This window comes from Pogona vitticeps, chromosome 2 (genome assembly GCF_051106095.1).
Source record: "Pogona vitticeps strain Pit_001003342236 chromosome 2, PviZW2.1, whole genome shotgun sequence".
Taxonomy (NCBI): Eukaryota; Metazoa; Chordata; class Lepidosauria; order Squamata; family Agamidae; genus Pogona; species Pogona vitticeps.
The window spans coordinates 297,196,312-297,213,421 of NC_135784.1; the positions used below are offsets into that span (position 1 = coordinate 297,196,312).

General features: G+C 38.7%; 1 protein-coding gene across 1 annotated transcript in view; it reads right to left on the reverse strand.

The window, feature by feature from the left end:
- Positions 1 to 1,853: 1,853 nt before the first annotated feature.
- ONECUT2 (one cut homeobox 2) overlaps positions 1,854 to 17,110 on the reverse strand; it is an 84,226-nt gene continuing 68,969 nt past the window's right edge. The window contains exon 2 of the mRNA XM_072992894.2: positions 1,854 to 16,724. Within this exon, the coding sequence (XP_072848995.2) occupies positions 16,438 to 16,724 (287 nt within the window). The 3' untranslated portion in view covers positions 1,854 to 16,437. The remainder of the gene's footprint in view (positions 16,725 to 17,110) is intronic.

The window sequence follows — 17,110 nt, forward strand, 5'->3', positions numbered from 1 at the left end:
AGTTCCCATCTATTTGGCCTTACCTGGAGTATTGTGACACCACACTTCAGGATGGATGCGAACAAATTGGAGCAAATTCAGAGGAAGGCAACGAGGATGACCAGGGCTATGGAAACCAAGACCACCTCATCCAGAAAAACAAATGCCTTGAGCAACTTATCTGCAACTTCCTACCAACTAGGGAAATGACATGAGACTTTTTGAAATGAATCAGCAAAGAAAGCTGTGTGGTCTTTGAACAATACAAATGAAGGTGATATAGTTATTAGACTACTAAAACAAATAAATAAACAAGTGAAACAATCAAGCTTGAGTCACTTGTTTGATTTTTTTATATAGTGGTATAATAAAGGTGGTATAATCCCTATGAAATATTAGTTCAGTCCAAAGGGGTGGGGCTAAGAAAGAGAGGGGCTATGAGTAAGAGATCTGAATCAGAAAGAGCAGGAGAGCTGAAAAGACCAGAGCTGCTCTTGCCACTTAGATTGCTACGACCCTTGCCAACATGGCCTAGGTATAATTCCTATCTATTTGTGCTGGAAGAGTGAATCCACACAGTGAATTCATGTATGTGCAATTGAATTGATATTTTATTCTCAGGTTTTTGAAGATTCTGCATGTAGAGCGGCTTCTTCTGTTTCATGGACGCCCAATTAAGGAAGATACTTTGGCTTTTTTTTTGTCTGAATTTGAATTCAAAAGGACACTGGAACTTTGCAATTTCTGTAAGCAAATTCTGTATTGCTGCTGTTGCTGAGGACGGGTGTACAAGTTGTAGCATTTTGTTAATGTAATAATTGATAATATTGTCTGTTCTATAGCCATGAATAAGAAGAGGCTTATTTTGTGAAGTTATGTTTGCAAGATTCATCAATAGATATCTAAGCAAACAACTAGCCCCATAGAACTTTAAAATGTTACAGTAGCATCTTCTCCTGCATTTTTAAAGCAACACTTTCAGGAAAAACAATATGATGCTTCTCTTTGGTGAGGCTGATGTTGTGTGCCTCCATTTTCTAGGTTCCCAGGTTCTTCATACTTAAAACAACAAACGCTCATGTGCCCATTTCTATTTGTACAACCAACTCTGACCCCTAGTTCAAGCTCAGTAACATCTTCTACATGAGTAGAAGGGAATCTCCTGAGTTTCATAGAAGGCTCTTCCTCAGCCTGAAAAATAAAAGTAAGGGACTGAATTTGGGACTTCCTGCATAAGACAAATGTGTTCTATCTCTGAGCTACAGACCCTCCGATGAGCAAACAATACATTATGGAAAGAAAGAGCAAACTCTTGGTCTACTTTGAAGGCCTAATGAAATCAATGTCTGCTTCCAGAAAAGTTTTTGTTGTGCAATTGTCTTTTCCTCAGACGCCAACTTTATGGTGAGGGAGTGTGATCCAGACCCTAATAGTTTCATTACAACAGCTTGGTTGTGCTGGGCGAGAGGGATGAGCATTGTAATTCCAGCGTGTCTGAAGAGCACTCGTTTCGGAAAGACGGCTGTACTGTCAGTGTGTTGTGCTCCACTGACAAAATGTTTCTGTCAGCAGAACGTGAAGGGTGTGTGTGTTGTTTCTTCCCTCTCCTGAATCCTCTCGTGGCCTCTCAAAACCTGCTCTGGGGGACTTCGAAAAGCTTAGTTGTCACAGAGCGCAGCTGCAGGGACAAACTATAGCCATGGCCCCCATTAACACTGTAGTGGGGCTTATCTCTTTCTGCCCCTGGCACATCGTGCAAATCTGCTTCTAACTCGAAAAGCATGTGTGGCAGGACCTCTCCCCTGTACAAGGATGAAGGGGGGAAAAAAAGAGAGATACAATTCCCCTCATTTATTCAACTCTGACAAACTGTATGTGTTTTTTTCTTTATTTTCACATCAAGAACTATAAATTAAGACTTTGACACATATACAGTAATTTGTTATTAAGGTAAAGGATGTCTGTTGGCACAAATAATTGAGTAAAAACCATTTAATAATAAAATAACATTCATTCTGTAGCTACTTTATTTGTCTGGAACACTCGATTTAACATATCACCTTCACAAAATAAAATAAAATAAAACAAAAAACCCAAAAACCCGAGACATATAATGGCATTATAAAATATACCTTAAATTACAAGTTTTCTTGGCAAAATTTAGTAAGGTGGACCACCTGCTATTTATTTAAATGGGAGCAGGCATTGCCATTCTCTCACATACCCCTTATTTCCTTTGGATCGAAACAAAAAGAATGCATTTGAACATTATGCTAACATCACGACAATTGCGTTGGGTTTAAGTACGGTTTGTGACTCTTTTAGCATGACTGGATTTTACTTGAAACAAATATTTGGTTCGGCTTATTGCGGAAGAACATATAAAGCTTTTTGTGAAGTTTTAACACTATTACAATCATTAACTGTCTTACAAAAAGAAACCAAAACCCTATTTAAAATCCTTGTATCCATTACCGTCTTTGGCAGATAAATAGGAAAAACAAAAATAAACAGACTATAGTACAAAGCTTTCATTTATCACAATCTACTATTATAAGGCCAAAGAAAAATATGCTCTTTTGAACTATGTAAGCACATGTCCAGTTATATTCTTAATGACAAACGACATATAAACACGCTACCGATGTTCATGTTGGATGTCGTCTTGTATAGCAGACTGCTGTTTTCCACACACCCCTAGTCCTAAGTTGCACTCTCTTAAACAAAGTAAAGTGGACTTAGCAGTTGATTTGGCTTTATGGTGCTGTTGTGGCTACATGGGTTTCGGCAGAAGGTTTGCAAATGAGATCAGCAAAGGGTAGCCAATATGCCACCGCCATGTTGTTCTGCCAAAGAACACGTTCTTTGTCAAGGCTGGCTTAAGTATTCTTTACCACCCTTGGTAGGAATAGCACAGTGTCAGAGTGGGCCAAGGCCCTTCCCTCATAAAATGAAAGTGGACCCCATAACGTGGTGCTAAATGGCAACAATTCTGGGGCACACTGTCCGTCAAGGGCTGGCCATGTCAGCAACAGTGCAGATGTCAGCAGCACTCACCTGACACGGAGGGCCCTACTCTGTCCATGAGGTTGAGCCAGCCTTGCACGTTGATTCCGGGATTGTGGAATCAAAAAAAGGTTGCTCTCAACAAAGAAACTATTCTGTGGTCTGCTAGGACCACTTAGGCAGAACTGCTTTGTGAAAGCACTTGAGTTTGAATACAGTTCGCCTGCTTTGACCTGTCTCCAAAATAAACGTTCATTAATATCCGTTTCTAGGCCATGACTCCTCACTTTGCTCCGTGAAGGCCCTCAAAAGATTGCCTCCATTTTCTTCTTTGGTTGAAAAATACAAAACGAGAACTGAGAACTGAAGTAGAGTTGCATAGGCAAGTTGCTGAGTAGCAATTATAATTGGCTCCCCCCCCTCCCCTTTCACTCTGAACTACCCAAACAGCCTGTTGTCTATGTGATCACTCAACAGTACTGTAACAGACCCTGCTAATTCCAGTGGGGCTTAGTTTGTCCCAAAAGTTGATCACTTTGTTGCAAAACACCCCAAAAGGGCCAATGCTTAAACAAAAACAAGCAGCCCCCCCCAATTTATTCATTTACTAGGAAAATGTTGTTGCTTCTTCTTCTCAGAATCAAGGTATACATCTGCAATAAAATGACACTTATTGCTGGTTTTTTTAAACCATAAAGCCAAAGGAACTCCTTTTGTTATTGGAAAAAAAATGCACAGCTGACTCATGTTTCCAATAAGAGGTGCCTTTTCAAACTACTCACTCATAAATGACATTTGTCCTAGGAATAGGGAACTACTGATTGGCCAATCTTGGTTTGCAGTATTGGTTTTAAATATTTTAGAATTGGAATCTAATTTGGATTGGGTGTACGTATCTTTTCTAGATGTGCACTGATCAAAACGCATATTTGAACAGAAATGTCTTCTCTTTGCAAATCGATATTTCTTATGAGGACAGAACTGTGCACATTTCCACAGCCTAAATGCATGTATACACAAACTGTTCCACAACCGCTAACGGATAACAGGCTTCCATGCATAAACAAATTTCATTAAATGAAAGGGAAAACATCTATTTCCAAATGAGAAAAAGTTGCTATTAAGAACCACAATGCATTTACACTGCTAAGTTTTTTTTTCTTTTGCCTCATGCATCAAAATGATAGCACTGAAATCATAGCAGTTGCTAATAATAATACTACACCGTTAACACAGAACAATTAATCGTTTAGACCAAGTAGCACAAATGTAGAAAATAACCATACTTTTTTTTTCAACAGAGCAAATTAACACAGATTGTTTCTTCAGCAAAATATGAAAACTGTAAACTTTGGGCTCATTCTGCAACTTTCCCCAATCCAGAATAAATAAAAATCCAAAGGGAAGAAAGACGGACATACATCTTTAAGCGCACCTTTTTTTCCTGTCTATTACAAAAGCACAACCTAAAACGTATAAAGCTTTTAAAATTTCTTTTAAATCACAGTTACCAAAATGAAACAAGTGAATAATTTATTACATACGCTATAATAACATTACTCTAAACACTATTATCTATGAGGTATATCTGAGAAAATTCGGTAAGGAATTGAGCGGTCTGCGTTGCCAACATGCCCAAGTTTATATTTTAAAGCTTTGGAACCATGAAGAAAGAGAGAGGAGGAGAGAGAGATGAGGAGAGAGGGGAAAGAAGGAAAGGAGCTTTGGTATTATTATTACAAATCATGTTCTTTGCAGGGTTCCATTGCAAAGCACCACAGTACAATAAGCCCACCAGTTACAATATGGCGGCCCAGTTGACGCTGAGGTATTCACAGGAAGAATTAAAAAAAAAGCACAGAGAGGTCTAGACTGGCAAAATCGTTGCTTTGGTTCAAGCAAGGCACTCGTCCTGTGGTAAATTCACACTTTGCACATGAAGCATGAGTCTGATAGAAAAAATGCAATTGGCCGTCAAAGGGTCCTGCCAATTTTGATTGTTTTCTGTGTCAAGCTTTTTAACCCTCCTTGACAGAAAATGTACAGAGGGCTCTGCTGGGAAGAGGGGAGGGTTAACACAAAGGATCTATCATTATCTTCCACACATGGAAGACATCCTGAGAATCATTATAGCTCCATGTTGGAAGCATATTCACCATAAAATGTATGCAATAGGATCCAAAAGGGCAAAATATGCTGTCAAAGAAGGGAGAAGAGAGGAGGAAGAAAAAAAAAGACACACACACAAAAATGATTTTTTTTGTTATTGTGTTGAACTGAGGAAGCAAAGTTTAAAACAAGCGGTGCTCAGCTGCTAACACTTTATTGTAAAGAAACTGGGGGATTACTACTCTAGTGGGAGACAATTGTGGATCAAATTAGATGTGACAGCAGCTTCATGTTTATAAATGGAACTCCCTTAAATAGTAAAAGATATCTGTTTATTACAGCAGTAATTTTTTTCATTTCCTCCCTCCTGCAAACTAACCTGTTTTCTTTCTTTCTTTCTTTTGATTGATCATTAGGAGGCAAACAGGGATTTTAATTTGCAAACTTGACCCCTCAATCATATAGCTATCAGGACATGTCATCAGTGAATTTGTGTTCAGTTTCTAAATGCAAATATGCTTCCTGTTTAGTTCAACCGTCCATTTCCTAATATACAGATTTTGCTTTCCTGAATCCTGCTTGCCTGCCTTAAAATTGTAGCTAGCTATTATCTTTCTTTGGGACTTCCAGTAAGTGGAAAAGATTTCCATCTAGTAGTCTCTGGCACTTGCTGTTAATTGATAAAAAGCTCAAGGAAATGCATTATTTTATTTTATTTTTTTTCAGAGATTTTGCAGGGCAAGATTTATTATATTTAAATTATATGTATTGCCGTGCTGTTGTTTAAAATTGATTTTATTGCAGTCGATCTTAAGAACTTTGTGAAAGCCATAACCTCGCAAAGAAATAACTAAAGAAGGGAAGACAGACTTCAGCTATAAGATTGCATTATCTTTGGGTTTTTTTTGTTTTTGTTTCCTTTGAACAGACTTTTATCAATGGCTTGAACTTTTCTTAGCATGCCAATGCTAAACCTAATCTTGTGTATTATAATTTATATCTATGGATGCAAATTTAGAAATTATTCCCTGAAGTCAGTGGTTACACCCAACTAGAGTAACTTCCATTGAACTGATGGGGCATTAAGAAAGCTAACTGTCACATGAATTCCATTGATTTCATAGGTCTGCTCCAGCTGGAAATAACAAACAGGTTGAGATTAACTATAGATAGACAAAAAGCAAAAAAACAGGGCAAATGCTTCTTTAGGTTGCATTAACAGAAGCACTAGTTTTCGGCTCTGGTTAGGTCTCATCTTGAGTACTGTGTGCAGTTCTGGATATCTACTTTTAAAAGTACCGTAAGCTGATAAACTAGAACACGTTCACAGGAAGGCAACAAGGATGATTAAAGAAATGGGGGGGGGGGGGGGGAAGCCTTATGAGGAAAGACTGAAAGAACTGGGCATGTTTAGTCTTGAGAAAATAAGACTGAGGGGATATATGATGGCATTTTTCAAATACTGGAAAGATTGTCATACAGAGGAGAGGCAGGATCTTTTATTGATCATCCCAGAGTGCAAGACACATAATAACGAGCACAAGTTACAGGAAGCCAGATTTTGTCTGAATATCAGGAAAAACTTCTTAACTATTAGAGCAGTGCAACAAAGGAACTATTTCCTCAGGAAATGATGAGTGCGCCAATGCTGGAGGCATTTAAGAGAAAATTAGACAGCTATCTATCAGATCTGCGTTGATTTTGGATTCCTGCATTGAGCAGGGGGTTGGACCCGATAGGCCCCTTCCAACTCAATTATTTATTCTATAATTCTGTGACATACATTAAGTATACCTCACCATAAAGGAGACCTATTGTGGGCCTATTGTTCTATTTGCAGTCTTGCTACTACCTGATGATGGGCCACTTCTGGGACTTGCTGGAACCAGACATGTAGCAGACAGCCTATGAAGCCAAGGACTGTTTTCTATCAAGGAGAACAGAGCCAACCTACGGATGCATCTCCTGCAAACAGATTGTGAAGACCACCATCATGGGCAAGAACAGAGACGGGAAAACATAGCTTTTCTGGAGTAGAAGGTCCAGAATTAATGGACAGAGATTGGCTGGGGAATTCTGAGAGTTGCATCATCAACAAGATTAAAAAGATACAACTTTTTCTGTCTCTGATCAGACTATCTCAGAGAGAAGCAGCAACATTTCCCTTCTTCATTTTTAAATGTTGACTGCTCTACATAGCAAAAGCTAGATCTCATATGAAATCCCCCAGAAACGTCCAACAAATATTTAGCAGCTGGCAGATAAAAGAAATAAACAACTCAAAATCATTTTCTTGGAACAGGAAGAACAAAAGAATAATAAAATAGAACTCATGTTCAACACAATTGCATTCTTTGTTTTCTAGGTCCCCAAGTCTTGATCTCAAACACATATACCCAGATCCATCAGTTCCATGTACAGAAGGTGTAAGGTACACTGCATGCATGCTGTTCAAATTAACGAAAATATCTCTTATTCACTTCAGTGCAGTGGAGTCTTAAGTGGTCTTAAGTGGATCTATTCCAAATAAATGTATAGTCCTTAAGGGTATTATTAACAAAATCGACACCCTTTCTTTGACCCTCATCCTAAACACATCTACTTAGAAGTTATGTTGATTTTGTGGAGCTCGCACTATATATTTGAATTTGTGGTTATAGGCTTAAGTACAGTTAGGTTCCTCTAGATTATACCTCTTGAGCTGATGTACATCCTATTAAAACCTGTTTGTTTACTGCCTCGGCCTTGTTTTGTGATGAATTAAGGAAGCAACCGTCTATGAGTAAGACCATTGGTCTATTTGAATTGTTATCTCGGATGGAGGACAGTTTTCCGTGGTCCTCTTCAGAAGTCTTTGCAGTCTTTTGCTACATGGACAAGCTAGAGACAGGACACAAGTTCTTTTTGTAGGTAAAGGACATGCCTCCACCTTTCATCTACCATCCTGATAAACTGCTGCTCTTCCTGGCTAGTTCCTTGCATCCCAGCGAAGAGCCCCCACCCGGTGGTAGTCATGGGCAACTAGTTTTGCATATCAACTAGCAACTAACTTCTAGAAGAAGATGACAGTATGTGCTCCTTATCCATCCAGTGCATGCCACTCAAAGGGACACCTGTCCCTGCCAACTGGCTCAAGTTGCTTCAGAAAACGATGGGCCTCCTTCTCCATTTTGCTCCGGTTACTTGAGATGGGGATACACATCCTTACCCATCCATTTCGGGCTAGATGGAGATCAGGGTCTTCAGTCACACCCATCCAGTTCACTGTGGTCTGAAGTGGGAAACCCCCATGCCTCTGTCACTCTGTCCAAACCTCCTTCTGTACATGGAACTCCCTTTCTGTATCAAAGTCAACTGTGCTTGAAATCAAGCAGCTAAAACATTTTCTTCTTCTTCTCCAAGGCAGGGGGAGGGAGGGTAGGATGATGGCAGAAAAGATAAACACAGAAAAGGATTTCTTCAGAATTAGCATTTCCCTCTAACGGTGTTTCTTGGGGTGGGATGGGGGGGTTATCTGAGTTGCAGCTGTACATACAGGATGTAAAATATCAAAACTTAAAACTCTAAAGAGCAGAAGGAAAATGCAGACCGCACAGGGAAAGAAATCTTTGGTATCTTTGGTATCATCAACACGATTAAAATTACAAATGGAAAAAAGTCAGTGAGGTAGCCTCTTTGGTTCTCACTAGAAATAGAAAGTTTTTTTTCTTTTTTTTCCTGTTTTTTTTTAATCCTTTTATTTTTTTTATTTTTACACACACACAAAGTTCATTCTTGGAAGCAGCTACTTTTAAGGGTTTCTCTCTTTTTTTAAAAATTATTTATTTCTTCTTTTTTTTTTTTGCTTGTTGTTATTTTATAGTATTTTTCCCCCCCAGCTTAGGTTTATGTTTTTAAAAAGCCACAAAGTTCAGGCAAAGTGTTGTAGTGTCTTGGTTTTTATTTTTTTTATTTTTAAAATCCCCTGTTGTTCCTGAATGTATGGTTTTAGACAAAATATTCCTTGCTTGTCCAAAAAATTTAAAAAAAAAATCACTCTGTTGTTCTGGCAGCAAATAAATTGTAGTGCTTTAAGTTGATTTCATATATAAAAACAACAACAACAACTATACAATGGCACCTTTAGTAGATGCTGAATAAGTTAAATAAATAAGTTATATTACGAAGGCTTTTATGTGCCATAATAATTAAAAGGTATGCCTCACTTTTTTCTGTGTTTTTTTTAAAGTGAGGTGAGGAGGAATTAACTTAAATAACTTAAGGGCCGATCATTTTATAACCCACTGAAATTGATTATAATATATAAAACATACCCCTATTTGGGGAGAGGGGATAGGTTACCAAAATAATTTTTTCGTAGCTCATCATCTTTTTTTTCCCTGTATCTGTAACAGAATCTTTACTAGTATCCCCCCTCCCCCAATATTAAATTTACGTGCTAACCTCGGATTTGCATCTAGGATGCACTAAGATTCTAGGATTGATAAATAAGCAAAAATTAACGCTAGCAAACAAAGGCCCAAACCAGGGGGAGATGCTCTTGTACGCATCCCATTGAAATCCATGACAGTAGCGCATGCCTATGCTCTTGTGCAAGCTCCATTCACTTCAATGGGATGCGTTTGGGAGCAAATCCAGATGGATTGCAACCAAAATAATCAGAAATGTCATTAAAATAATCACAAAAGGTAATCAGTAGACACCTGGCCATGTAGTTTTAGCTCCAGCTGAAATCATGTTCAGAGGCCATTGGAACCAACAGAAGGTTCACTTAGATCTGGGGCTCTATCTAATGACAATATATCTTATGACTGCTAACCAGGATAGTGGATTAGAGCCCAAAACATATAAGGAAAGAAGTAAAGGCTTTGACGATGACTGGCATACGTTTTAAACAGTAACAGAGAAAAATACTCCTTATAATAAATATAGAGTAGGCCAAGCATAATCTATAAAGACCACAAAATACTTAAATATGGTGACAAGCAAGAAAAACATCAGAAATTTTGTTTCCCCCATAGCTATGTCATTGCCACATCTCCTCTTTTTTTTGGTATTTTTTTGTGTTTTTTCTGGGTTTTAAAAAAAGGAGGTTGCTATTCCCATAAGTCGGTCTGAGCTTTACGTTTTGCTGGTTTTTGTCCTTCGTAGGTCTTTGGATTTAGCTTTAGTTAAGAGAGATCCAGAATAAAGCTATTCAACCGAAGTAATCAAGCACATTCTTTGTTCCTCCACAGATGATTAAACAATATCCAAGGTTTCTTGAAAGTTGAATTCATCTTGGATGTGCCCATGAAAAATTACTCCAAGTATAAAGCTAAGAAAGATGTTGGGATACTATTCCACTCTGATTTCGTGTGGAACGGAATATACAGAACAGAAAACACCCAATGCAAATAGACACGTAGGCCAAACACATGTATAAAACACTCTTTGAAATGGATCCCGGACACCCCTTTGTGCCTTGCCATGTGCTGAGTTAGCTAATGGGAAGGAAACAGCTAAATAAGATTTACGAACAGGGAAGCTAAAAACAAAGGGGCAAGAGAAAACAACATCAGACAACATGAGAGGCAGAAGTGGCTCTTTGGAGTTGTCTGTTCTGGGAACGGTGGAGAAACTGAGTAACCAGGGGACCTGGAGGAAGGCTGGATCTTATTGCATTGACTAGAAATAACTGGCAAAATTGTGGCTGCCCATTAGCCCTTTGGTACAATGATAGTAGCTTGTCAAATGTTTATGCTTCCTTTCATATTCATGTCATTAGTACAGAATATGCTTCTTAAGTGTGCCTAGATGTCAGCATTTGACGGGGCACAATTTGTGATCATCCCTGTTCTCCAATACGAAAACAGATGTTTTGGGGACATTAGCAGAGCCTGGTGTTGTGACCTCTAGGAAATCTGTGGTATGTGCTTGCATATGTCCACGCACAACAGACATCCATCTATAAATGGAAATATACATTTCTGCACACAGCATATCCTGTAGTACTAATACTTGAGCATTTCTATCCTAGCAAATTTCAGAGCTGTTGTAATCAAATGACCTGATGGCAACAGCTCTGTAAACAGGTTCTAAGAGCCCCAGAACCTATTAGAACCGGTACCACTACAGGTGCTAGTACTGGTAGGGGCTGTCTTCATTTCGAGGCAAATGTGGATGACCTTCTCTCTGTGTAAATGCATATTGCCAACACTGAGCACAAGGTCATGGCTCAGCGCTGGTGAAGGGAACCGAGCCTGCATGTTTGGTGATGTAAAGACATCCTGTACTTGCCATATGTTAGGACACAAATTGCAGTAGGACTTGTGTGTTCTCTGTAGTTCTGCCCTGCACTGTAGGCAAAAGAATATTAAAGTAAAAAAGAGGAAATTGATAGACCTAAAGGTGATCTTAAACAAATCTTGTCACAAAGGCGAATTCGCATTTTACTCATGCATTAGAGAAATTCCATGCATGTCAGAGAAATGTGTCTAGGTTCCTCTTAGCATACATTACACATGTCCCTTCTGACCTTCAAGAAACAGGTGAAAGCCAAGCGTTTAAAACAGGCCTTTAGTCTCATTTCCCCACTTTAATATTTTCACAGACTTACTTTTTAAATTTTTAAAATTTGTTTTATTTGCTGTTGCCCCTGGAGTTTTTTAAATCATTTAAAAATTGAGTGCATCTGTTGGTGAGGGGGGGTGTCATATAATTTCTTTTATCGCTGTTAGGCTCTGTCACTAGATGGGTGGGATAAAAAAATTCAATAAATAAATAAATAAATAAATAATTTCTATTTCTATACTGCCCCATTAGTGCTATGTGTATGTGATAGTAATAAATAGACCTCATCCGCATTTTTGTGGACAGGTTACACAAGAGAAATCCCAGAGAATTACAAGGCGTGTTCTGTTACGATGTCTTTTGGTGATTCAATACAGAGGGGAACATTCGGTTATCTGAGTTTTGGCAATGCATAGTTCTTTTGTGAAGATCCAACTTGGGTAGTGTAGTGATGTGGGGAACTTGTACAAACTCAGCCCCTTTGCCCAAGCCTTTCCCAAACCAGTGCAACAATCTCTTGGGCCAGTGAAAGACATCTGCAGTGTAATGAGTCTCTCTTATTCTCCCTGCAGCCAATCAAGTGGATGCAAAGTCTTTGTGGCTGTCCAACTAGCTCATATTTACAGACCCATATGTCCCATAATAAATGGCACAAAAACATGTCTTCCTGAAATCAATAGTGTGTCTAACATTGGAGGCTGATACATAGATAAACTACTGAATACTTCTGAATATTAAAAGGATGAAAATAGGTTCTAGATTTGTGGTGTTCAGCCTGAGCTCCGGAGAACTCCAAGTTTCCTTAGAATTTTGTCTGGGGCATCCTGAATACAGTAAGCTCACAAGTTGTCCAAGAAGAACAACATGTTTATTACCACTAATGTTTCCTTACAACATGACAACAAAAGAAACCACTCTTCTAGTATGATAAATGTCTGATTGCCCTTCTGCTAGCATCATGATCACTGATTCTGGCCTAGGTGGATGGGCAGATGGTACTTGTCTATCCCACACAAACAAAGCAGAAATAGCATTGAAAAGGGAAGAAGTAGCACTTTGGTCTTAAATGGAAGCACCATGTTCAACACTATAAAGGGTCAGGAAAGGTCAGGAAAGGAAAAACCAACACTTAGCAACAGCATTGCAGAAGTGAACACTGTAAGACCGGGAAATGGCCCCAAATAGCCAAGATATAAAAGATGCATGCAGCGTTGGCCCACAAATACAGACGTAAGTGTCTGACCATACTTTAAATTTACACTGCAGTCTTATCCATTTGCTGTGGGCAACTCTCTGCAAGGCCTTCTATGTAATCTTGGCCAAACTTGTGCCATCTTAGGTTTTAGGATGGGTTACTCCAGTAGGCTGACCTCAAACAGAATGGAATTCCTGCCATGGACATTCTTGGTGGGGGATGTAGTTTTTTGGCTAAAAAAACATGACCTGTTTTGATAAGAAGCAAAATCCACCTTTCACTCCAAGCTCCTTAATAATTCAGGAACTCTTGTTTTGTCCCTTCAGCTTAAGAGTTTGCAATCCATTTTTCCCTCCCATTGAACTCCTACTTTCTACGGTGCAATCATATTTGTTTTGTCAGCCCTCGAGTGCCAATTTTTTTCCCCCACAAAGAAATTGATCTTAAACCACCCCTTGTATTTTACTTTTTTAATGTCTTTGATTTTAGCAGCCCGTAAGGGGGAAAAGCTCTCAAGTAATTGATTTCACTCGAGAGTATAGTCCAAAACTGTTCAAACCATCAGAAAACTGGGTCTGATGACAATACTGTAATCATATTGGTTTAATGGATCTGGATTATACAGGTATGTCAGTGTTTTGCACCACATATTCATTAATTCCCAAATGGCAAATTCAAACCCCTGAGAGGGTCTGCAAGTGCCTTGTTCAGCAGAAGTGGTGGTGACTATGGTGGATTTTGCATAAAATGATTAAACATTAGTGGTTCCTAGGGTAGAATTTGACAGAAGGCATGTTCTGAATGAAGGCAGAATTCCATTGATGTTACTTCATTATAAAAAGAGGCAACACATTTGGTATATTCTTATTCACTGGTAATAGGTCAGTGAATGGCCAGGCTTTGAACGTCCCAGAGCAAGGATTCTAACTGCTTTAGAATCTTTGGCAAAGAAGGGAAGTCATGCATCTTTGTCTGCTGTAGGCCTTGTTCCTGAGGTCAAAGAGGTGATGTGCCAATGAAAACAGATATATAAGAGCCATAAGGAAGAACTAGGGTAGTGATGGTGGTAGTACATTTAAGACCTAAGCAAATGCAGTGAAGCAGTATGGGGGTATCAGCCTGCTGTAGGGAGAAAGGAAACACAGAAGATCTAATTGTTTAGATGGATTATGTGATTTCCCAGTGCAAAAAGCACTGATCTAGGGGACAGATCTGAACTTTGGCAATCATGAAATAAACAGGTCAAACTGACTGAGGATTTGATGAAGAACTAATTACTCATTGTGTAGTTAAATTAGGCTTTGTACCGAGAATTATGAAATTACTTTAGTACCAATGAATAAAATGCCACTTCCTTTTCATTCACAAAATGTTTTCTCCAACCCCTGTGGCTTAGATTATCATTCAAAAAACATGAAATACAGATAAGCTCTTTCATCCAAAATTAACATTTGACTGGTAAGCTCTCTCCTGGTTAGCTTAGTATCCCAACATCTTATTCTTGGAGTACATGGAATCCTTTAGTGAGATTCCATGTGGGAGCAGAAATGGGGAAAAGAAAGAGAAAATAACTATTTTTTTTAAAAAAAATCATCCTTTTTCTGTGTTTGTTTGTTGTTGCTGAAAAGAAACAGAATCAATTTACCTTTACACAGATCAATGGTGTCATAAGCATATTAGCTGTGCAAGGGGAGATAATGAACTGAAGTAAAAAGTCGTGCGAAATCCTCATTCTTTGGTATTGTAGCTGTTGAGGTCTCGGTTGCTCTGTTCCTTGTTCTTTTGAAAAAACTGCATAGGCACAAATTAAAGACAATCTTCAACTTTAAGATTACTGAGTTGTCAAATGAAGCAGCAATCCCGTTGGCTTTTCCATTCGTTTACTTTCTTGTCAACCCTTTCTTTGAACTCTGCTTCCTAAAAATGTCCCAAGATGTCTGTCAAAACACAGTGTGTTCACATTGGTTTGTTTCCTGACGTGCTTCCTTGTTTTGGTTTGTTTTTTTATTTATTATTCATTTCTCTTTTTTTTTCCTAAATGGAACAGTTTGTTGCAGAAGTAGGTGCAGAAAAAAGTTTCTTTGGTTTCGATTAAGTAGTACATAAAAGAGTCTCAAGTGTCTTTAAAGGATCGTTACAGCATTTTGGCTTGCTATTGAACACTCAAGTGGTGTCCCAAGGATGGGGGCTATTCACTGGTAAATATGCACATTATGTGACCAGAGCAATTCTGATAACAAAGATGGTGTCTATATGTGAACACTGTGCCCTAGCATGGTTACAAGTTAGCATTGTGACTTCACTTTGAAAACACAGCCTCTTTCAGCTTGCTTGAAGTGTGAACTGAAAGAGAGCTGTCCTTTGACCAATGTTGATTCCTAGCATATTCAAAATCTGACTACATTGACAAATGAGGATGACAGACAACAACAACAATGATGTTAGAAAATGGGAAGTTAATAATGGTCTTTGGCTTGCAGGATTCTGCATCTTTGGTGTGTTGCATTCTTACATGAAGTGGAAGGTGGTGATGGTTTTATCCATGGGACAGACGTGGAGAGCATATTTATAACTAAATACTCCAGTGGTCACTGACAGCTTGAAGGCATTTGCTGTATTTTCCTGTCTGAAAACACGAACTAACTCGAATATAGAATTGAGGTGGCAAAAAGGTTGTTCTTAGGGTAACAATGACATGATGAAATTAGATGCCTAGTAACTAAGAAAATATCTAGAGCTTTAGAACGTTGCATTTGCTCTATGTGTGGTAGCATTTAAACTGGTTTCCTGAGTGTGTGTCTGTACTATGTACAAATAGAAATTGTGACCTGCAAAAGTGTGCTTGAAACCAACATGTTCACTAACACCCTCTAACTCCGAGCACGTCTTGTAAGAACAGGCGAAGAGTCCAGAGCTGCTCCTGTTTTCTACATCTATTGACTTTGTGCTTGATAGTTTGGGTTCAAGGGAACCAAATTTTACTGATCCAAGACCATATGTTCCTAAACACTTTTAAAAAAAAGCCAAATGCATTGTTAGATTATACTGAAAAGATCTAATGTAACAATGCCTAAGTTCCTAAAATAAAAACCCAATGTTCTTAGGTCTAGTTAAAGTTTGTGCTCAGTACCTGTTCGTTTCAATGTGTGTGAGCTTTGGTATAGTAGACTGGAGAATCTAAGTATTCTGAAAATAAATTAGGTCAAACACAGTTTTATTTTGTTTTGTTGCGTGAGTGATCAGCTACGTTGGGTGCCATTTTGTTGGCAGCTCCCTTTGACCTCAAAGCAAATGAATATTTTAAGTTCTGATTGACTTTGTCATAATGGCCCTAGATTAATTTGAGTAATGAATGACCTACTTTTTTTCAGATATGCTTAGTCTGCCTTGAGTGTATATTTGACCTGCACATTAAAAGAACCCCTCCCCACGAAAACCTAACCTTCATATAAATTAAACTCAATGTCCCATGTTGTAAATCAGCATTACTGTTCAATTTGTGCTTTCAAATCACCAGTGAAGGGCCCCATTAAGAATCTGTTCCTTTTAATATATATATAGGTTGAGTTGTGCCCAATTTGGATTCTGTTCTTTGATCATGCTTTGGTACAAGTGCTGGAGGTTGTGGAAGATCCCCCGGTGCTCAAATCATCCTGCCATTTCTCCAGACTCCGCCTCCTAGCATTCATGAAGAAGTTACTGACAGTGGTAAGTTCCAAGCCCAGCTGCTGAGAGATCGTGATCTGCATTTCTTTGGATGGACGTTTGTTCTCTTTGAAGATGGCAAAAAGTGTTCTGCGTTGGAGATCGGTGAAAACCAGACGAGATTTCTTCTGGGAGTTGTTCCTATCTTTGTTTGGTTCTTGTTCTTTGCGTTTGCACGCTTGCGAGGCAGAGACAGACAGAGAGAGAGAGAGAAAAGAGAGAAAAAGAATCAATGCATGCATAAGTACCAATCAGCTGAGCAGGTGATACATTCAAAACATTGATGAGGCTGTAGAGTAGATGTAAACTGTTTAAACTTTATTGTGCAAATTGCAGGAATGTCAATATCTAACCTGCTCAAGTCTGTCTCCCCTGGCTGGGAGTGACTAATGTAGATGGCGTTCACAGTAAAAAAACAAAACAAACCCCAGTTAATGCAAATTAGTTGATACAAACAGTATAAGGGTTGACATTATTGTGCAATACAACTAGGGAGCTACGCAGATGACAAAATTCAAGGGGTAACTGCCATGTTGGACATGGCATCCAAACGTCTGGCATGGC